The sequence below is a fragment of the Pogonomyrmex barbatus genome, unplaced genomic scaffold, assembly GCF_055798465.1.
Source record: "Pogonomyrmex barbatus isolate J1 unplaced genomic scaffold, ASM5579846v1 scaffold13, whole genome shotgun sequence".
NCBI classification, from domain to species: domain Eukaryota; kingdom Metazoa; phylum Arthropoda; class Insecta; order Hymenoptera; family Formicidae; genus Pogonomyrmex; species Pogonomyrmex barbatus.
In genome coordinates, this window is record NW_028297109.1 from 3,569,235 (window position 1) to 3,591,886 (window position 22,652).

The 22,652-nt window shown below is 33.3% G+C and overlaps 3 protein-coding genes and 2 long non-coding RNA genes across 6 annotated transcripts; 2 read left to right on the forward strand and 3 right to left on the reverse strand.

Moving 5' to 3' along the window:
* Positions 1–45: 45 nt before the first annotated feature.
* Positions 46–2,040, reverse strand: CSN5 (COP9 signalosome subunit 5). Its single transcript, XM_011642528.3, has 5 exons — positions 1,866–2,040; positions 1,428–1,580; positions 1,054–1,288; positions 763–957; positions 46–611 (listed from the first exon to the last, which is right to left on the reverse strand). Exons 2-5 carry the CDS (start codon positions 1,577–1,579, stop codon positions 156–158), a joined length of 1,038 nt encoding a protein of 345 aa, XP_011640830.1. The 5' UTR covers position 1,580; positions 1,866–2,040; the 3' UTR covers positions 46–155.
* A 1,212-nt stretch (positions 2,041–3,252) lies between these two features.
* LOC105429504 (tetraspanin-18) lies at positions 3,253–8,315 on the forward strand. 2 transcript variants are annotated; one of them, XR_016138268.1, is made up of 6 exons: positions 3,253–3,455; positions 5,071–5,259; positions 5,339–5,503; positions 5,836–6,051; positions 6,133–6,410; positions 7,813–8,315. XR_016138268.1 is itself a non-coding variant. In XM_011642511.3 (5 exons), the coding sequence occupies exons 1-5, from the start codon at positions 3,396–3,398 to the stop codon at positions 6,301–6,303; spliced, it is 801 nt and encodes a 266-aa protein (XP_011640813.2). In that variant the 5' UTR covers positions 3,253–3,395; the 3' UTR covers positions 6,304–7,570. The 2 variants fall into 2 exon arrangements, 1 of the variants encoding a protein (XP_011640813.2); XM_011642511.3 differs by lacking the exon at positions 7,813–8,315 and having other exon boundaries at positions 6,133–7,570.
* On the reverse strand, positions 4,366–11,627 carry LOC105422026 (uncharacterized). The gene is made up of 5 exons (XR_016138270.1): positions 11,412–11,627; positions 9,831–10,714; positions 5,840–6,222; positions 5,307–5,603; positions 4,366–5,226 (listed from the first exon to the last, which is right to left on the reverse strand). It is a non-coding gene; the product is annotated as an uncharacterized LOC105422026 (long non-coding RNA).
* Positions 9,121–21,582, forward strand: LOC105422028 (CD63 antigen-like). Its single transcript, XM_011631241.2, has 5 exons — positions 9,121–9,369; positions 18,596–18,793; positions 19,326–19,505; positions 19,739–19,942; positions 20,383–21,582. Exons 1-5 carry the CDS (start codon positions 9,310–9,312, stop codon positions 20,455–20,457), a joined length of 717 nt encoding a protein of 238 aa, XP_011629543.2. The 5' UTR covers positions 9,121–9,309; the 3' UTR covers positions 20,458–21,582.
* On the reverse strand, positions 15,172–19,181 carry LOC148937568 (uncharacterized). The gene is made up of 3 exons (XR_016138271.1): positions 19,167–19,181; positions 18,572–18,897; positions 15,172–18,085 (listed from the first exon to the last, which is right to left on the reverse strand). It is a non-coding gene; the product is annotated as an uncharacterized LOC148937568 (long non-coding RNA).
* Positions 21,583–22,652: the final 1,070 nt, after the last annotated feature.

Genomic DNA, 22,652 nt, shown 5'->3' on the forward strand with positions numbered 1-22,652 from the left:
ATTTCTTAACAGAAAGTCCTAATAATCAAGAAATTTTGATCAGGCTTCGTGATATACTCGTTTTAATAATATAAATTTTAAAGGAGGATACATATATTTATTACAAATACACATTTCATAGTAGAATTATCACACACATTATACAAAGAATCTTATTACTTTTGCTGAGGATCACAAGACGCATTACTACCAACGTGATTGAATAACCGATCCTTGATTATTTGCGCCATTAAACCATGAATAACTTCGATGGTGGTTTTACAACTGTCTCTGGTCGCCTTTATGAGTTTTTCCACTGTACTACGATCATGAGGATCCGTACCACCAAAAACAAATCCTCTACCCAAAGCCGATTCCGAATGCTCCAATTTATCGGACAAGTCGAATATCTGACCGGTAGTATAATCTGCATTTGTTAGTAAGCTAGAAGAGCTCAAGGTGTTCACCCAATATTTATTCCATAATGAATCGAGCAATCGTCTATCAAGTGCAGATTTAAAATAGGACACTTCCAAAGAATAATATTGCTTGCAATGAACACCAAAATCCTCGATCTTGTTCAGTGGTATCGTCTGATACTCCGATGGCTCCTCATTGGCAGGTTTATATCCCTGGAAACAATTAAATGAAATGGTTTCTAATTTCTCAAAATAAAACATGAAATCGATGTCATTGAACAACTCTAGAAGCAAAATAAATGTATCTCTTATTCTTCCTAGAATGATTGATTTTAATATTCAGACATTATGACCTAAGCTATACCTTAGGATAAGTTCTAAATGCCCCAAGGCAGACTTTGCCAGCGGAGATGGTTCTCACTGGGTCAATAACAATCGCGACAAACGGCTCTTGGAAATTTTGATTGAGCATTTGAGTGGATACATCAATACCGGATAACCAGCAACCATATCCAGGATGACTATGATACCAGCCAATTGCATTTTCTAATCTACCAACCTAAAAAGTAAATAAGTTTGTTATTTTTAGCTGAACTTATTGCAATATTTTCCTATCGTCACAAAATATTTTCTATTATGAAGAACATGTACGTACTTGTTTAGCTGCTTCTATATATGCTGTCATATATTCGTAAGCTTGAGCTTGAGCGTTTACCCTAGTTTCGGTTCCCTCGACTGGCAATGCGAAAGAATCCATCACAATCATCGTATTTGCTGCTACTTTACCAAGCAAAAGGCCCATTACTTCTAGTGTCCCACCAGATCGTGCATGCATGACCATTTTTAAGAGAGCTAATGCAGATATTTTTATATCCTTGAAGAAATGAGGGCTAATAAGAAAATATATGATTATAATAATGCTTTTAGCTCTTGTGTGTGTGTGTGTGTGTGTGTGTGTGTGTGTGTGTATGTGTGTGTGTGTATGTGTGTGTGTATATATATATATATATTGATTAAGTAAATACTTACTCTTTCTCCCATGGTTTGGCAATTAATATATCCTGTTGTTCCTTCCTGTCATATCTGTAAATCTCATCCATGCTGCTGATACTCTCGATGCAATTTGAGAGCTCCCATGTTTTCTGAGCAATATTATTCTGATCAGAGGATGGGCCGGCCATTCTATCAATTAAAAAGTATCAATAATAATCAACGAAAAGAAGAACAGATAATAATAAAAAAGTTCCATAGCCTGTTTTCATCATAATGTTTAGATATAAGCGACGTGAATTGCATTTATCACAAGAAAAATAATTTTGAAGATATAAATAAAATTATTACGTAGCATTCAATTCGTTAAAAATAATATACCCAATACGTTTCTCGGTAAATATGACTTTTCTCGTACTCGCGAGGTTAACTATACAGGATATCTACTGTAATTAGGATTATTGCAAATATACTAACTGGATGTTGATTAATTATATCTCTTAATCCCAACTACGATCCGCTAATCACTTGAACATTACTTCGATAAATCGTGATATGTGTTCTGCCTTTGTCTCAACCTGTTTTTAACCCGGGTTACCCTCTTGCCTATATAAATGTGTATACACGCAATGCCACAAATGGCACGTCGATATCTCGATGTGATATACACGTGGTATCGATACCGTTTCGATGATAATCAAATTTATATATTGTTTTTTTTTTATTTTATACTCGCATTAATAAAAGCGTTGCAAAGTCAAAAATCAAAAAGTCATTGGAAAATTATTCGAAAGGCCAAAAGTCAAAATTGTATTCTACGAGAGAATATGAATAAGGCTCATTAATACCTGAGAAAAAGGCTTAATTTAGGACTAGGACTATATCTAATTTTTTCTTTCGTATTTGCATATTCATCTTATTCGTACCATTTACGTTCAAGTTTATTTGCAACGAGACAGAATCGTCTCAATGCAAATAGACTTGAATTCCAATAAACGGAATATATTATAAATTATATTTATACAATATATACATATATAGTATAACAAAAGAAACATAGTTGAATGTATAAATATAGCTGCAAAATAAAATATTCAATTATTAAAGAAATAAAGCATTTATACAAATAAAATTGTTAATTTTATATGCGTGATAAATAATAATCATCTGCAAATAACATTTAAATGCTGTATCCAAAAGATTTATATTCATTTAAAACTTTCGAAAACAAGGAAAGAAATTTTCCGCATAATACTTTCTGATCTAGCTTGATGTCAAAGGTATATCATAATTATCAAATAAAATTCAAAACAAAATTTTTCAATAAATTTCTCGGAAGAAAATAGCCACCATAATTTTCAGTACATTGTTTTTCCATCAAAGGAAAATTGATGTTTTTAAAATTAAATATTCTATAAATTATTTAAGGACATAGCTTGACAAAAATATAATAAATTTTTCTATGTACACTCTCGACTGTATTTTTTTCCAAATGAATAATTTCTATCTTTAACATAAAGTAACAGTAAAATATTACATTAGTTACAACTTTTTAGCAATGTAACTTACATACAATATTATATTATATTTATATTGTTGTGGAAAATAATATTGTAATATTACTATTAACACTCTGTTCTTTTTAGCTGAATCTTTTCCACCGTTCGTCTTCTTTTTTTTTTTCTTCAACCTAAAGAAATAAAGAGAAAAGACGAAGAAAGATAAACCGTGCTGAAAAAGGTTTTCAGGTAAAGAAAACAGGTTTAATTTTTGTTTACTAGGTGCAAGGAACCTAACTATTTCCGGAAAAGCGACTCGATTGGTCGCGCAGGTCGCTTCTTGGTGCGCACAGCCTACAGTGCCGTCGCGCGTGCGAGCAAGGGCCATTTAGCGTCCGATCACCGTGGTGACGGCGAGCACGCAACGACGACATCGGACGAGCCAACTGACTCACTCACAATCCAAACAGTCGTCGTCGTTTGCTATTTATAAGCGTGTGCACGCACGATGGGTCGTGCGTTCGCCTGTTTTCGCTACTGCCTCGTTGCCGGTGCAATCCTCCTCGGCGTAAGTTCATCACTATGAATCCGGAATCATCGCGATCAATCTTTTCCTAATTTCGAGATCGAAACGCATCGCGTTTTGCGAAATCGTTGCGACCGGCCTGATTCTAGACGATTCTAGACGATTCTAAGCGACAAATTCGGCCTTCATGCGAGGAATCTTTGTCGCGTAGCCGTAGCTGTCTTTGTTTTAGCGTGTCTCAGGTAGCGATCCAGTCGGCGTGCTATTATTATGATCGATCGCGCAGCTGCCTGCCGTTCGGAGATCGCGCGTGCAGTTGGTGGTGTTCCGTTCGGGGAGCGGCGCCAATCTGTCTCGTAATTGGTGTGCGGTGATGATGATATCGGGATGGGTGTGCACGTTTATGTCCTTTTTCCGGTAGAAACAAGACCTGATTATTGAAATGAATTAAAGGGAATTATCAGAGAAAATTACACTGTTATTAAATTCTTATTGGGGATTATTATGAGTTCTTCAAGGCGCAAGTTGTTTATTTCAAAAGCGACCCGCGAACGTAGTTCCTCTCGTCAAAATCAGTACTTACGCTAATGAATCCTTGAATTAAATGAACGACTACATCGCGGTTTATATAAAACTGAAGTTGCGTCTTGCCTTCGAAAGGTAAAGACTAAGCGACTCTCACGTAAAAGATTAATAATGAATTTGTTATTAAAAATTTGAGACAATATCGGGAATATTTTTTTTTATAATATTACATCATTATATAATTTTCTAAAAATATACAGGGTTCTCTTCTCCCACATTATATGTATATTAAATCAACTTCACCATTTGATGTTTTTCAGTTGTCTAAACAAAGAAGCACTGAAATTTACGATGCATGATTCTTTTTGATGATCTATATGCAATGATTAATGAAGAGCAATGAGAGTTGAAGGAGACACTAATCGTAATTGCGGAGCGACCTTAATTAACGTTTTATTTCGTTATAATTATAAAAATATTGTTAATTTCGTGACAACAGTACTATAGTTTATCTTCTTTTAAATTTTAATTCGTATAACATATATTTTTTTAGACGTTATTTTAAGTTCGCATGGTTTTATTGAAAATTATCTAAAACACACATTTATCTAAAATACACGCGTTCCGAGATTATAAAATTAATTTGCGATAAGATAAATCCCTTGCTCTAGAATCGACAGAAATAAAAACTGTCAATTTTTATTAATTCAAGCTATCTATCTTTGCGATGTTAGTGCGATAGTTTCGATAGTCGTGATGCAAAATTTATTTTAATCTAGTTATACAAGCGTATTCACAGATGTATTTCACAAATAAGATTTCGTCTTCTATTTATCTATAATAATTTCCGCGATAATGATTTTTATCATCACTATGTATTTGCGTTATGATTTCAAAGAAAAAAACGATACGTGCAGCTCCGGCAAATCGATTTTTATCTCTGTACAGAATCATGATGCTCAAGAAACGATTAAAATGTTATCGTAAAGCAAAATATTTCTACAAATAATATTATCATTATAACGAAATCTTGCAAAGTATAAAAATAATCATTAACTAAAATAGTATAAGATAAAAATATGGTACAAAGTACTTGCCGGGAATATGAAAAAGATTTTTCCTTCTTCCGCAGATTTCTGGTGCGGTTATGAGCGTTTTTGCCAGTTACTTTATTTATCAATTGCACGAATATGCGCCACTTACACCTGATCGTGTGTGCGGATCATCTGCCACCTTACTAGCGATGGGCGTTATCACATGCGGGATCGGCTGGTTCGCCTGGCAATTCCTGGATTTTTCCAACAAGGGGCAAGTAATGATTGTAAGTTAATTTCTTAGATTCTTTCACGAAAGAGTTAAGTTTTATACCTTTATAATATGAATCGTTCGTTTCTATTCAGTTTGTCGTAGCACTGGCGATCATCGTGCTGATTGAAACTGGTGTCGGGATTTGGGCCTTGGTGCGGCACGAACAAGTAGATATCTTGTCATCCGCGCGACATGAAAAGATCTTTGCCCTTGCCGTCACGGATGAGAAATCCACTTGGGATCACATGCAGTCAACGGTAATAATTTTCTCTTTTAGGACACCGCGTTTTATTCCATTATATTTCTATTCTATTATATTTGCCAGTAAGCCTTGTTGCGTGATAAATGTTTGCGTCTCTACAAATATTAAAGTAAGTCAGCTAAAAAACACATAATATTACACGTATTATAAAATAAACTTAATTTCAATATTTAATATATTTTAGTATTTAAATATATTTTAGTATTTTCAATTATCATGAGCCTTAATTTATTGTTCCTTTTATTTAGATTAACATTTATACTAAAATAAGATTAAAAAATGAAACACGAGAAAAAATAAAATTAATTTAAATTCGATTAATTTTAGTTACAATGCTGCGGAATAGATGGACCTTCCGATTATCGTGGCGTGGACGCGATTCCTTGGTCCTGCTGTAACACGACGAATCTTGCGAACGATAACATCACTGAGGGTATTTGCACAACCATAAATAAACGTGGATGTCAGCACGTGGTATTGAATCGAACAAGATCGATCCTCCTGCACGTATTTCTGCTAGCATTATGCTCCGTGCTCCTACAGGTACGTACTTTTATCTTCGTGTATATTTATCTTTGCAGTTCAATCAACTAATCGACTGGCATTCGCGCCAATTGATTTCAGATTTCCTTCATAGCGTGTCTGACTTGCTACGTGAGAATTTACAAAGACAGAATGGAAAGGAGAGTATCTGAAGTGGTCAAGCGCATGTCCCTGCAAGATATTGGGGAAAAAGATACTAAGAACAACCTTCTGACACGTCCGAAATATTCGCGCACTTCTGACAATTCCTAGCTAATGTTACGTTTCGCGAAGGGCGAAGATACGTGTCACCTAAGAGCATTGCATTATTGTGATATGCGAAGTACGTTTCGCGTGGTAACAACATCAACGATATACAGGTACACTAGTGATATTGACATTGCTCCAATTATACAAGATGTTCCAGATTTTCTATCTAGAAATACTTTAGCGACAAATTCTTCAAGATGATTTTGCAATACATAATTGAGGAAAAAGTTATTCGGTCTTTTTCCAACTTTAAATTGTTTGAAAAACAAAAGTCAATTGATATTTTTGTTAAAGTCGATCGAAAGGAATTTTTTTAATGCATTTAGAATATTTTTTAAGATTATTTTTTTATCGTTTTGTCTTTCCTTTCTCGTCATACAATTAGATTTAAAGAAAACGTTTTCCTTTTATATTCATCAAGAAAGATCTATCTCTAAAGTATTTTTCAATTCCGCGCTTGAATGTTCTGCATAAAGAAAAGAACAACAATATTCTAAAGGTGTTAAAAAAGTTTGCATCTTTACTGCCTTATTGCCATTTCATGAATAAATAGGCGATTCTTATTACTATAACGACATTTTTTTAGTATTGATAGTTTTTTTTTTTTATTTATGTTCCTAGCAATGCCAAAAATTATGATTTAATTCAAGATATGTAGTTTTATCTTATCATACACGATTAAAGTTTGCGTTTACATTTTTGAGGCTTTTAATTTAGTCCGTACTTAACATTTCTTTTATTGTAGTCATTAAATAAGTAGCAATCAGTAATAAGTGCACAATGCAATTGCATAAATTGCTATAAATAAATTCTGCGTTTTATACGATCGTAAAAACTGCAATTTATACGATCAACTGACACAACTATAATAAAAGCAATAAAATCTAGATATGTAGTATGAATATGTCATTCTCATATCTTGCATTATTCAAAAACATTTGGACGGATTTGGATTAACTAAACATTCAGATGAATCAACTAGTACACATATATATATATATATATATATATATATATAGAATATATAATATATAGAAAAAATATTTTAATGGTGAAAACAAATTTTTTTATTTATATATCTCTTAATTCACATCTCCATTTTCCGTTAATTGATCAAACTTTTTTGTCGCAATCGCAATTTTATCACTAATACATAAATCTTCTCTAATTTTCCAAAAATCACGAGAGTGAAAACTATTTTGTACAAAGAGCGTGATTGTGTAGAAATGTAATTTTTTTTTCTATAAAAGAAAAAAAACATTTAAATAATTCTAAAGTTATTTCTTTTTGCCCCATCAACATCTTTTCCACTTTCACATAAAAATTTGCAATAAAAATAATAAAATAATTTATAGTGGTATATAAAATATATACTATTTAAGATAAAAATCTAGCAATGTATAAAGTATATTCCATTTTAAAAAATATAGTTTCTCAAAGCAAATACTTCTTTGTTAAAAAAAAAATGATTTCAATATATTTAAACGAATTTCTGATATATTTCATTTAAAGATACATGTCTGGTTTTCCTCATCACATCAGACGAGGCATAAGAAGAGGCATAAGAAGATTTTTAATGACATCATGCTGCGCGTCATCCAGATGACTGAATTCTTCTCAATCACGTCATATGCTCAAATAATTCAAATTATTCTGCCATTAAAAGTCATTATTTATAAAAATATTATTTCCATCTATTCAATTATTCTTTTTTAATCTTTTGGACACGACGAATATCTGGATTTAATATTAAATATCATTTTCTTATAATCATGAATTTAATCAGAATTTATTTATAGCGAATTAAAATCAATTCTCAAAAGTTCGATAATTGAATCTTCAATTCTCTGTATTCAAGATTAGCACATACTTTTGGCAGATAAGATTGGCAGATTAGATTGACAGCGCTGTTCAAAGCAATTTATCAAATTATCATCAGTACTCATTTCGAAAAGTTTCAAATAATCAAAGTCTGTTAACAATTAAATATATAAAAATATAATTAAGATATTATAAAATTAATAATATTAATTAAATTTTAAAATAATTGAATTTATTTAATTAAATAATTGAAAATATATTACAGAATTTATCATACATTGCTAATCGCGAGATATTAAATATAATATTTCAGTATTTCAAATAATTATATTTCTATTTTACACGTAAAAAGTCATACTAACAAATTTTGAAAATTTCTATATAAAGTACATATATAACATTGTGTGTTCATACAACAAGAGTTTAGTCAAAGTTTGCTTTTAATTAACTCTCTATGAACCAATTTTTTCGCGTTTGAAAAAAATTACATAACGTAAAAACAAATATTGATGTTGGCATGTAAGTAATTAACTTTCAATATTTTAAAAATCAGAATCTTGATGTAAAACACCTCTAATTTTTTATCATAAAATTAGACTAAATAAAATCCTAGTAAAGAATTAATACTACGTTAAAGTTACGAAAAATAAAATAAAAAATAAAATAATAAAATAAAAAATTAAAATCATGTAAATATGATTTGAAAATTACATGGCGTTACAGAAGATTAATCATCAATATCAAAGGCAGTCTCTTCGATTTTCGAGCAACAGTAATCAATCTTGTTATCTTGTTTATTCTCGATTCCAACAACTTCTTAATTTTGCAGTATCGAGATAAAATACGAGCGAAAAGTAATATCTCGACAATTCATTTGTCGAATGTAATCCTCCATATCCGATTGCAATCCGAAGCGGTTACTCCACCACGTATCGCATCTTCGGCTAACTTCGGATAGTTTCGCAGGCGCCGCGCGCGAAGCATCGCTTGAATGGAATTTCAGTTGGAGAGTCGAACAGTTAAATTCGAGTCGTCAGTCGTGTCGTGTGTTGCGTGCCGTTGCGTTCCGGTTGCGTCGCGCGTCGCGTTGCCGACTCCGTCTCGGCCGATTTCGATCTCTCACGTCTTCGCTCGCAAAGCGGTTTTCTTCACATTGCGAGGCGCCGAGTTACAAAATTGATAAGCAAAATGGGGTGCGCAATGGGTGTAGTCAAGTATCTGCTCTTCATATTTAATTTCATTTTTGTGGTAAGTAACTCGAGAAACACATCGTTTCGTATCACGGCGCGATTTATGGCGTTATAACGCCGACCGATCCCTGTATCTATCTTATCACTTTTCACGATAAACCGTCCTGCCGATTGCCTGCACGAACATGTCTGAATTCGAGCGCATATCGCTTATCGCGAATTGAAAATGAAGCGGTAGCGTTCCGGCTGCGAACGGAAATTCCCTTTCGGTCGTGGCTGACCAGACGACGCCGTGAAGTCGGCGGTTCTTCGATCCCGATTTCTCGCTCGATCGAGCTGAAGGACTTTCGATGTGAAGACCCATATAATTTACTTTTATCGATAAGACACAATAAACGGGAAATAAAGAAATTAAATATAAAATTAAATATAAAAAAATTAAAAACAGAAAATTAATTATTTATTATTTTTTTGAAAGAACAGCTTGTTATTTCTTAATTATAAATTGAAGATACGTACCGAAGATGGTTTCTTGGCTTTTTATATGTCGAAGTTATGAATTCTTTATGTTTTTTGTTGTTTCTTCTTTTATTCTATCTATCTCTGTCAAAGTAGTCAACCTCCAAAAGTGGTTTAGAAACCACTTGATTGGCCGAGAAGTCACAATATTTATTTTTATCAATTCAGAATATCAACCTTTCGGACCTGAGATAACCTTCGATAGGCTTGTTTTTTTTTCTTTTTATCACATTAGGCCACACTACAATTTTTTTTTTTACTTTCATCAAACATGGAACATATGTATATCTATTTCCTCTTAAGTACAACAAGGGTATCCTAAATCTATAAAAAAAAACAGACCCATGTTTTCCGTTTCGTCTCGAGTACGCGGCTCGCATCTTCCTTCGATTCATTCCTTTGTTTTTATTTGTGTTGATCCCTCGAATCATGCTCGATACGATGATCTCTGGGTCAAATGGTGTCGCACCTGCAGCACGCGTTGAAAACGCGTGCTCGAGTGATCGAGCGAGCGTCGGAAATACGCCGCTGTTTGCGATGTTTATACATAGCGATCTTTTCGCGGAACGAAGCCGGCAAGCGAGTTCCGCGAATTTCTCGGCGAAGCTGGTGGATTACTCAATCTTTTTTGCGCGCGCGAACACGCTCTCGTCCTTGAACATGCAGACTGCATCCTATCCGTGATCTCGCTAGCGTGACTATCGCAATTTTGTCTCGTTTTCCATTGACGGAATTGTGATATTTTTTTTTTTTTAAACGCTTCCTCCGTGTTCCTAGAGCAGATTACATGATTGAGATCGCATGATCGATCGCAATGAGGAAGACAATGGCGGGATCGCGAAATCTTGAAATCTGTGCCCTCGCATTCGGTGAAGAATCAAATTCTGCGAAAAGAATTCAATTTTTGGAACAAATTTAGTTCCATGAAATCTCGAACTTTTTTTATATTCTTGTTAAATTTGTAAATCTTAAAATATAAATACGGACCTTAAGAATTGAAACGTACAAATAGCCTGGTGCTACGAGTCGCGAGACTTTATAAACAGTCATTATAAATACATTTCACGATTAATGTAAAAAGAAATGAAAATGAAATTTTTATATTTCAATATAAAAGTTTGATATTGCAGTAAAATTAAAAAAAAAAATTGATTTCGCTGCGAGAAGTCTTAAAAATCTCTGTTGAGTGAAAGCAGGTCTTTGATTTTTTAATTTAATTTTGTTCGATTGATTGCATTAAAGATTGACTCGTCGGATTGGCAAGAGCACGAGATTCCCCGCTTGCGACGACTGCCAATTCAATTGTTAAATTAATTCGGATAATATTTAATGACCTCTCTGATGATCTCTAATGGCCTTTTCACTTGGCGATATTCCAAATGTTCAGGCATGTAAAACGCGCGTTATAAACAGAACGATATATTACATTACGGAGCATTCGAGCGAGAGAGACGGATCTCCTCTTTTTTTACTACACCACACACACACACACACACACACACACACACACACACACACACACACACACACACACACACACACACACACACACACACATGCGTATACATATATGCGTATTACCTTCATATAGAAATATTCGTCACCGGCGATTCTGACTCATAGCGATAACAAAAAGCCAAGGCTGACAATTATGGGAGTCATATAAACGTCGTTAATTTAATGTGTCACGCGTATCCTCGTGTGCATCTGCCGGCCTGCATTGTTCTCCAGCCACGAATATCGATTCGTGTATCAGTAATGCGCTTGACCAAACGCTTGATAATTACGATAGAGCAATCACGATGTTGGAAAAAACGACGGGTTACTATAGTAGCGCACTTGAGTTGAACAAAAAAAATACGATACTGAAGCGTGGCTCTATTGTACGGTGAAGTGTATTTTGCACTTGTTCCGAACAATTGTTATTGATTGCGTGCGTGATCCGCGCTTACGTGTTAATCGATAATGTCATCCAATCAGTGCATTACTCGTTATCGCAATCGCGTCACGTCGTATCCCGTCGCGTCGCACGCAGGATGGTTTATCCTGCCATTTTTATCTTTTTGACTTTTAAAAGTCCGCAATATCGACGGTTCAATATTACGAAATGCGATCAGAGATAAAATTTCGTCGAGCGAGTGTAATGCAAAAAAAGAGAACAAAAAAAAAAAAGGAGGAAAGAAACAAGAAAAAAAGACCACGTATTCGAGTGTGTTTAAAAGAGGAAGAAAAAGGACAGGAGTGCGATAATCGTGAATCACCTTACTTATCTCGTTCCATTTAGGCATTATCAATGGCATTATCAATTTAAAATTACGCGAGAGCTACGAAAAACCGTCTTAAAAACTCGCGTAAGCACCTACGCCCGGGCAACTTACTTGTCTTTTTTCGCCAAGACTCCGTAGAAGAATCGCGTAATTTTCCTTAGTGCAATTATCTTAATTAACGGATGATGTAACATTTAGAGGAAGCTTTCGTTTCTCGATATATTTTTGCAGAGATGTCACGAGGGACAGTCAAGCTGTTTCCTCCTCGTCTTCTTTTTCTTTACGATCGCTCTTTCCGCCCGGCTTGCTTGCCGTGGCCGGTCACAATGGTCGTTTCTTACAGCTCCCAAGGTCTCCCCTACGCCATTACTCCGCCCTCCTTTCATAGTTATCGTCGTTTCGTACATTGAATTTCGCCAAACGCCCGCAAAACTCGTCGTTTTGCGCGTCGGAGGACAAAGGATCGTTGCGTAAGAGACTTGCGTCTCCCGACTAGTTCCTCCTCCGTCCTCCTCCGAAAGTCGATACGTGATGGCGAGAACGGAGCTAGCGTTGAAGCCACCGTGTGCGTCATCGTAAAATTGCGTCTCAACATTGGGAGGATCCTAAAGGAAATAATCCAGAAATGACTGAATGCATCACCGCATAAAAACCCCGCGTTCTATTCTCGGTATCGTTAGTCCTCTTTCGATTTCGAGGGGGAAATTATAATCTTATCAAAAAATCAATAAAATGTATCGAAAAGAAAATATCCTACCAGATAGATTATCGTAAAAGTCAACCGCACGCTACGACTATCTAGTTCAGCGAACTATTCAATTGAAATATTTTCAGTTACATTTGCTCGTATAGATTCATTTCACGTATTCGATTTACCAGCATTGACATAATTATTCACTCCGCGTTTCAAGCGAATTCTTGCGAATGAAGAAAATAATTACGGAACCGCATCTGATTAATGGAAAATATTTTTCGGTAATTCGAATTACATTTTTACGCGTTGCCCGTTTCGCTTGCTTGATTATATAATTTAGTATCACCTATTCGTTAGTATTATTTATGTAGCTGTCATCGCATAACAGACGCACAACGGATTGTAGTGGATGTAAACCGGACACCTACGTAAAGGATGGCTAAAATTATCGAGCGTGCAATAGATAATCTTGTTGTTCGGCTAGGTAACTTGCAATGATGCCCAAACTTCAGTGCAGCATCGAAATACTGAAGAGAATCATCTTGCTCTTATCGCGAGATATTCATTATCTACGGAATGAAAATCGTGTAAAAAACTTTTCATAAATTAATGAGGATGAAAATAATTGGCAGAAGTAAATCATTATATCAGCTAACAAAAAGATTTGACGTGATGGAAACTTTATAGAGACAAATTTTTTTATATCGAATTGTTTGTATATATTTTCTTCGAAATAAATCTAATTTTATCTCTCGTAATTTTAATTCCACGAATATTCCCGTTTTTTCCCCTTTGATATTTTCAGGGATTAAAACTTTACTGATCTCTTTGAGGAAATCTGGGTCACGTCGTTTTCCATGTTCTGTTTTCGAAGAATTTGCGATCAGATTGTAAGAATAAATTCATTTATGACGCTCATGTATTCCCGCTTACGAATCTATCACGAAAAGGTCAGATTATACAAGGTTGCGAGTGAAAGATGGTCGTTAGTTTTATGGAGATCCTTGAGAAAGCGATCTCATTCATTTCTCATACCGCGTAAACTCGTTTTCACGAATTAATTTTCGTGAGTGCATGATTTATTTCCTTCGTAAAACGTCAATGTTCGTAAAACGTGGGTTCGTTCGGTTACAGTTAATTATAATTCGCGTGGAAATAAATGGTGGTATTATCGGGACGAAACGCAACGTCAAGAGATATTGTTACATACATTATACATTATATAGTGTATACTGTTTTAAACGTCGGCTTTTCTGTTGACAATTATTGTCCCGACGGTTGTTTCGACAAGGCGAATAGAATATTCCGCATCTACTTGCAAATTAATTGAGCAATGTCAGTTCATTATCGTTTATAGAATCGCTCTCTGAATATTCATCGATCCGTTCGTGAATGATGGTCTCTCACGCAGATCGTTTTTATTACATAACATGGACGTAAATTTTGCTCATTTCACTTTTATCCCGAAGTCTATTTTGAACGACCTATATTTTTTATCAGAATCTACAATGGAATTTTATTTTATTTTTTATTTTATTTTAAATATTTGATTTGATATTATTAAATGTTCAAATGTCAAAGCAATTAGATAATGCTTCCATTAACACAAAATATGTTTTACGTTGTTAAATTATCAGCTTAGTTAAGTAATTGTTAATCTACTTTAGTAGCTGTTCATGTTTGTATGAAGTGACGCTAATAAAAAAAAAATATTGTTCGATATTTTAAAAATAAATAAAAATATTTCCAATCAATTATTTTGACGCTAACAATGTTGTTCTTGTTTCTGCTTTTTCATACTCGATGATAAAAATTGCGCGAACATAACGACACTCGTGATTGTACGAACATCGGTTCTCGACAGAGATAACAATACGAAGAAAAAAGAAATGATATTCAAATTACCCGTTCGTTAGAGTGCTCGTCAGGTTTGTGTTCTGTCATACGGACAATTACGTCACTATTTTGAATGTTTCTTTATCGAAAGTCGCAATAACCAAGACGACGCTTCTTTTATCATTTATCTCACGATTTTCTTTGATTAGTTACGCAATTTTTTTTTCTTTGTGCATACGTATCTTGGGTGTGTCCAAACTGATGTACCGACGATAATCTCATTCTTCAAACAATCCCACTATCGCTTTTCCAAGGAAATTTTATTTGAAAATTTGATAATGGGTTATTTAACTTTAAAGTTGAAATAATTATCATAATAATTAGTCTTAGTAAAAAAAATGAATTTCTTGGAATAAAAAGTAATTCGTTGGAAATAATTTACTGAATATTAAATATAACGTGAATAAATACTGTAATATAATTTCTGTTAAAAAATCGATTTTAAATTAAAATTGTAGCATTTAAACTAATTTTAGTAATATCATTTAATTTTTCTTTTTTTTTAGATGTTGAATGTCATACATTTTATCGATAAACATGTTTATCATTCTCGATTGCCAACGATATGTAATTACACTTAAATATTATCTGAGTGTTTGTCAAATGTAATTACATCTTTCAAAGAAAAGATTATAGGATTAAGATTTGTTAATATTCAAGATCGAAAAATCATGATTTTGATTCGCAAATCATCTCTTTTTTGTTTTTCAAATTAATTTGTTATATACAATTTACATTCTAAAAAAACAATTCAATATATCTTGCAATTAAATAATCGAAAAATATTCTTTTAATTAAGAAATTTTAATTCCTTTTCAATATCTAACTCCAGCAACAGAAATATTCATGTACCGATTATTAACGCTGGATTAGAAGCTAACTAAGTTAAATATATTTTTCTGAAAACAGGATAATCTCGCTAATGATTGCATAATTAACATAGTGATGATGGGAAATTGCAATCTTCCTTTATTTTTAGATCGCATCAATGAACAATCAGCTTCGCATGCAAGTATCCTCGTATATCGCATATTTCGCAATATCATTCATTACATTACGTTATTATGTATTTAACAGTGCCTACAATTTTCGTCCTCTACCAAACTGAAGATTGTCGCCTGTCAGTGCAGCCGGGTATTCCCTGGTGTCTCATTTTCCGTAATTATCGCGTCACGCCTTGCACATACCACGTGTATTATCTTCGCAGTTACGTTCCTCGATGCGCAATTTTCCACGTTGCTCCGATATTTACATAGTCCATATTCGACAATAAGCTCGTTCGCATTCGGATTTACGGTACTTTTTTTTTGCTCTTTGTGCATTCTCTGAAATTTTATAAAAGAAAAAAAGAAAAAAAACAAATTGAATTTTATTCGCACATATAAAAAATTCTCGTATAATCGACGAATGTAAGTCTATCGTATATATTCCAGAAATAGCTTTTGAAATTCAGAAAATGTTCATTAATCAAAGGCACTGGAGTTTATTTTGCGCGAAACACGATCCTAAAAATAAACTCGCCGATTTGTTATCAGATATGATTAATTGTTATTCACATTTGTTATCCGAAGTTATCTCCGACATTACAAAGAATTTCATGATATACGCTCCAGATGTTATTAATCGTAATTGTTAATTTTATCGATGACATAAGAAATCAATATGTAACGAATCATCGTCGTGTTGCCTCACGACGATGATTCGTTACATATTGATTTCTAACAATCACGTTCACGTTTCTGCTACGTTTATTTATTTTTTTTATTAGTATTAATTTCCTTGAAATAACAAAGAGAGATGGATCATTTGTATTTTAACTACAACTCGCGTTGCATTCTTCTTTTCTCGATATTCCGAACGGTCTCGCTATTGTTATCATACTCTTATTTATCTTGCGATCTCGATAAATTCACTCACATTCGCGCGTGTTGTGCAATGGGGGGTGATTCATGCGTTTTCGGTCTTCTCTAGACGCGAGCAAATATTTCACTTGGATAGAATTATTCATGCCTTTCGCGATCGATAGTTATCTTATCGATCACCATATAGTAACCGCACGACGAAAATTCTCGGTTCTTCTCGGAGCCTCTATATTTTCATCGCGTGCGTTTAACCGAGTAAGAGGGGCCTGAAAAATTCCGGTTGGAAGCACAGTTTCCAAATCGAAATTCCATGTTGAAATTGCTTTCTCCGAGATTGGTCAATCGCATTTGTTAATTACGCGAGGAAGATACCAGTTGCTTCTACGAAGAAAGGCAGTGCCGCCGTCGAGCATACGTAATTTCGAGGTGGAAATCGGTTCCGAGGACGTTGTGATGGTTACGATGATGTCATCTTACAGACACACGCGTGCGCGTGTACACACGTTCTCACGCATACCGACTCGGCATACATAATTTCAATAGCTCGCGGGTAAAATAAAGATCAGGTTCTCAATAGCAGCGTCTCCCAACCAGCGATATGACTCGCTCGTCGAGAACGGCTTGTAAACTTTAAAAGTTTTATGTCCACTTCTATCTATAGATTAACTTTAATCTCTTTTTATCTACATTTTACTTCGTAGAATTAGAAAAGGGAAAAACTGAGATTAAACTGAGATTAAAATTAATCTATATCGATAGAAATAGAAGTAAGTGAAACGTGAATGTCCATTTCTATCTAATGTTTTTAATCTCGCAAATATTTACCTTTGTTCAATTCTAAGAATTCGGAAAAAAGATAAAAAGAAAAGATAAAGAGAAAATTAAACCGAGATCAAAGTTAATCCTCTAATTATTAGAAGGGGATATCGATTAATTAGAGCACTTAGCGATTAATCATCAATTAATTATTGTTGCTGCTTCTGATCGTTTGCTAATCTTTCATTTTTCGAAATTCTTGACTGAATTGACGTTATCCCGAGGAATAATTTTTCATGTTGCTTCTTCGCGTTTCTGCTTTCTCTTGCTCGGTTATTCCATGTACGGCATAGCTGACGGAGCCTTTACGACGGAGTTTGCGACAAAGTTCTGGCCATTCTGAAACTAGGGCGGAAATTATTAAAGGTTGAATCGATTGAGCCAACACAGAGTGTCCGCGTTTTTCTTATATGCTGGACAAGTGCATTAGTCCACCTGCGGCGATCTCAAGATCGACCATAACACGTGTCACGTAGCAACGTGTAAAAATAATGCGCGTACGATGCTTCAAGGACGATTTCCAGATATCTGGGACTGTTCAATGTGTGTCCCACACCGTTGATCTATTTCTATCCTCGAAATGTACTAGGCAACAATGTTGAATACATATTTGGCGAACACAACAGCTCGTAATCGGCGAAATAAACGTAGCCAAAATCGGGCTCAAATACAGAGGCTGCGCTTGATTTCCGGTGTCTTAACTTCGATATTCCGTTATATCTAAAAAGTAATTATTAAATTATTACACTTAATTGTTATTAATAAGTAACATCTAATAAGTAATTTAATTACTAATAAGTAACAATTAAAAATACTATTGTTGTTAAGTATAGACAACTATATTGGAAATCAGAAGAGTTTTTACATTTGGTTATACTGATTTCCGAAATTCTTTATTTAATAATGTGTAAAAAATGTTTCTTCAAATTTATAATTTAGATGGATTTTTATTTTTTAAAATATTAATTATAATTATAATGTTTATTCTTTATATCTGCATAATGTTGTAATAACTAACAATATTTTAAACACATCCTAGCGATGTTATAATTCTATATATCCGATGTAGGAATAAAATAAAAAAAAAAATGACGGAATAATTCTCGTTCAGCATCGAGACGTGATGAGTATGTATCAAGGAAAATAGAATTTGTTACAGACTTGTTACAATAAAAAACAACATTTGATACATGTGATGATACATACAGAATACAAAATATTTTGTTGCAGTTATGTGGTCTGGCCATCTTGGTCATCGGAGTTTTAATACAAATAGGAAACAACCATTATTCCAAACATTTAGATGAGATTACAAAGAATCTTATGTTCCCATCGATCACATTGATCGTCATTGGCTCCATCATCTTTATCATCGCCTTCCTGGGATGCTGCGGTGCGATTCGCGAGAGTCACTGTATGATGGTCACGGTAAGCCCACCAAGCAGGTTTCATCTGATCGTACAACACGAGGGAAATTTAACTCTTCTGGTCTCGACTTGTATTCACGTATATTGTATTTTTTAAATTCAATCCTGAAAATAAAAATTTGAATTTATTATATATGCGAGACACGTGCGTTGTGCTTGTGGAATTAAAACATAAATATGTTTGTATTTATTAAATTAAGAAGGAAATGTGAAAATTTTTAAATTAACAGAATAAATAAATTCTATGTAAGGCCATGCAAGTGAAACAAAATGATTCACTGTAAATGTAACAACATTGTTGTTGCATTTATAGATTTCTATCTTACATGCAGTTTATTTATTTGTTTCAAGAATATGCTTACAAACTTACTTACGATCGATATTTCACTATTCAATGATACTTCCTAGATAATTATAATACGTATCGCTCACGATTGCGATTATAACAATCGGATTAAACACAGTTGTTTAACATGCTTTGCTTCTGCTTGAAAATAATTACGAGCGACAATTGATATGTCTCTTTCGCACAGTTTGCATCTTTGCTCTTGACGATCCTGATCATACAAATAGCAGTCGCAATCTACGTGTTCGTCACATTGAAGAATTCTGGAAATATCGATTTTCGGAATATATATTCGATTAACCTCTTCAACCACTACAAGGATGCAAACACTGAAGCAAAAGAACTCGTAGATGGCATACAGGATACAGTAAGATTCTTTTAAAATACATTTTAAATTTAATGCATACACACAATAACTTTACTGCACGTTATGCAGAATTGAAATCTCATTTTAATAGAATATTTTAAGTATCTCTATCTTGAATGTAACAATTAAATGTAATATTAAATGCACATATCTATTAAATATGTTTAAGGAGATGTTGTAATCAAGGATTTGTAAATAGAGCATATTACAATGTGAATTATGTACTTTTATAGTTGGAATGCTGCGGTGTCACTGGACCTTCCGATTTCAATACTATACATCACATGTCTATCCCAGGAAGTTGCTGCGGTCTTAAAGAGGAAACATGTCCTGAGTCAGATGCTTATCAGCAGGGTTGTGCAAAAGCGTTGGAAGATTTCTTCAAGAGCGCTTGTAAGATATTAGGTGGCATCGCTCTGGGTATCGCCGCTGCGGAGGTAAGAACATTGCGCAAACTAATAAAAAAGTTAAATGCTAAAAAGTTAAATAGCTACAGAATTATCACATCTGTATGATAATTGGAAAAGATGCGACAAGAAGTAATAATTATACATTTATCTTAGCTCGAAGGAGCTTCAAGTTCACTTGAAACGATTTGTAACTCGTGGTAAAATTCTACTTAAGATTTTATGTCTGCTAGAAAAAAAAAACATTAAAAATACATTTAAAGAATCTGAATATATACATAAATATATGACGGAACAAGTATATATATTACAGCAGATAAAATTACAAAATTTTATTCTGCATTTTGGTGCGAAAAAGCTCCAAAATAGATTTTCAACGTTGAATCTTTTGAGTATATTTTACTCTTCAGTTCTTATTTGTGTACATGAATCTTATAGTAATTACATATATTCTTTTTTATTTTTTTCAGTTAATTGGCATTATCTTCGCACTATGCCTAGCTAATTCCATAAAGAACGCTGAACGCAGAGGCTATAGTGTGTAAAAGTGGAACATCGAAGGATGGCGTATCGTTCGAAAGGCTCTTTCAACATGCAACAACAATCTTACCTTCATCTTATTATCATCAGTGTATTTACCTAAGATGTGATAGAACATTTGCGCTTTACCAATGGGATAAATTAAATTTCTTTTTTCTTTTTGTAAGCGGAATGGAACAGAGTATTTCTTTATGTTTTCATTTTTAGCGTCGCTAAGTCGTAATTAAAGTAAAACATTAACTTAAACATTTAGTTCGATAAAATAATGTACTTTTGTTTTCTGTCTATAAAAATTTCATAAAAAGTTCGGTGCACGACCTGACAATGAATATTACTATAACTTACGGTCTCTGACGTTTTCTTTTATCTTTGTGAAAACTCCTTTTTTTATACGGTTATACATATATATATATTTTTTGATACGGTATCGCTTTGACTCATGTTTATACTGTTCTAGATAAAAATTTAAAAAGTATTAAAAAAAAAAAGTTTTTGACATAATTGTTTGATGTATATGTAGGATCGTTAGTTTTTAATACGGTCGTTAGTTCGTGAACAAAGATAATTAAAATACCTTCGCGGGAATGAAAAACAAATGAATGAGAAGATTTTACAAAGTTAATATTGATATTTAGATAATATTTTTTCATATGATGAGCTACACAATCGTACCTGCGAAGACATCACATCGCTGTTAAAAACACAAATGTATCTTTATATGAAATTCACTTTGTTTGTACAGCACATAATAACGGATATTGTCTACGGATATATATTATACATATATATTGTTTTTTCATATAATATAATATAAAAACTATTATATTGAAAATATTGAAAAAAATCCCATTTCCGTGTCTGCGCAACAAATAAAGTATTGCATATGTAATATTTCTGCTTAGACGCGACAACGATAAAATGTACAAAAAGCTGGGCATAACCGAGAGAATACGTAAGCGATTAATAATTCAAAATAATCCAAAGTTGTGATTTTATTCGTTTAATGTGCGAAATTACTATTGCTGCTGCTATTATTGCTGCTGTTACTACTGTTGTTGTTGCCAGAAGGCGAAATTGTATGTCCAATATTTTGTATTTATGAAATAAACGTAGACAAACGAAAACCTAAATAGATTGATATTCTGTTTTTTTTTTATATCAGCTCCAGCAGAATAGTTTGATTTAAACTTCTGATCTTAGCTCCGATTAACTTGATTGGTGTATAATCAATTCCACTGGTGAAATTACATAAAGTAAAATTTCTAATTATGACATCCGCGTTATTCCTAATTTTTATGCCAATAAATAAATAAAGTTTCATGAAATTTACAAAAATTAAAGCTTAATCTAGATAAGATTTACTCACTTATTTTTTTTCTTATTTTTAGAATTAAAGAATGATAAAAACCAAATTAGACTGATAAAAAGAATGATAAACAACAAATTATATTAATAAAAATGGATATTGTATATATTTCAACTCAGTAGAGTTGCCTGAAAATTTCGAGTTTTTTTTCTATATATAAAGATTTTAATAATTTTCTTTAAATATTAATAAAATAATTTAAGATATAAGTCTTTTGCTTAGCAGTAATCTATCTCCGTATTAAATATTCACACCGCATTCGATATCCATTCGATAGAATACGTTTTCTAGAAATAAAAGCTAGGGACCCTAAGAAATAAATAAAATTTTCATTGGCTATCATTGGACGTGGTCCAATCTTCCAAGAATTTAGATTCCCTATTCGAGTTTATCTTTCTTTCTTGGAAGAAAACACTGGAAGAAGAAAGATAAATTCTGAGTTAGTGCAGCCAGTTCAGCTAAAAAGAACAGATGTAACCCTATGTAACCATGAACCATGATAATAATTGAAAAGACAATTCAATCCAAGACAAATAGAAAAATAATATGTATTCTCTTTATAATAAGCATAATATACTCATTTTTTTCAATCCTGCACATTTTCACAGTAAGTAAGTACGTTTTTTAAAATTTATTTATTGGCTTTAATTAAAAATGTAACTTGTGACCATGTATGAAGTGCTCATGTTGATTTGATCGAAGCTATTTTCATTTTTATGAAGAGAGTCGCGCTTTGCTTGATAAAACAATAGCACGGTGGAGCCAATCAGATTACTATACAATTCTAGCTTCACATGTGCGTGATTGTGACCAACTTCGGATCAGTTTGCGCGC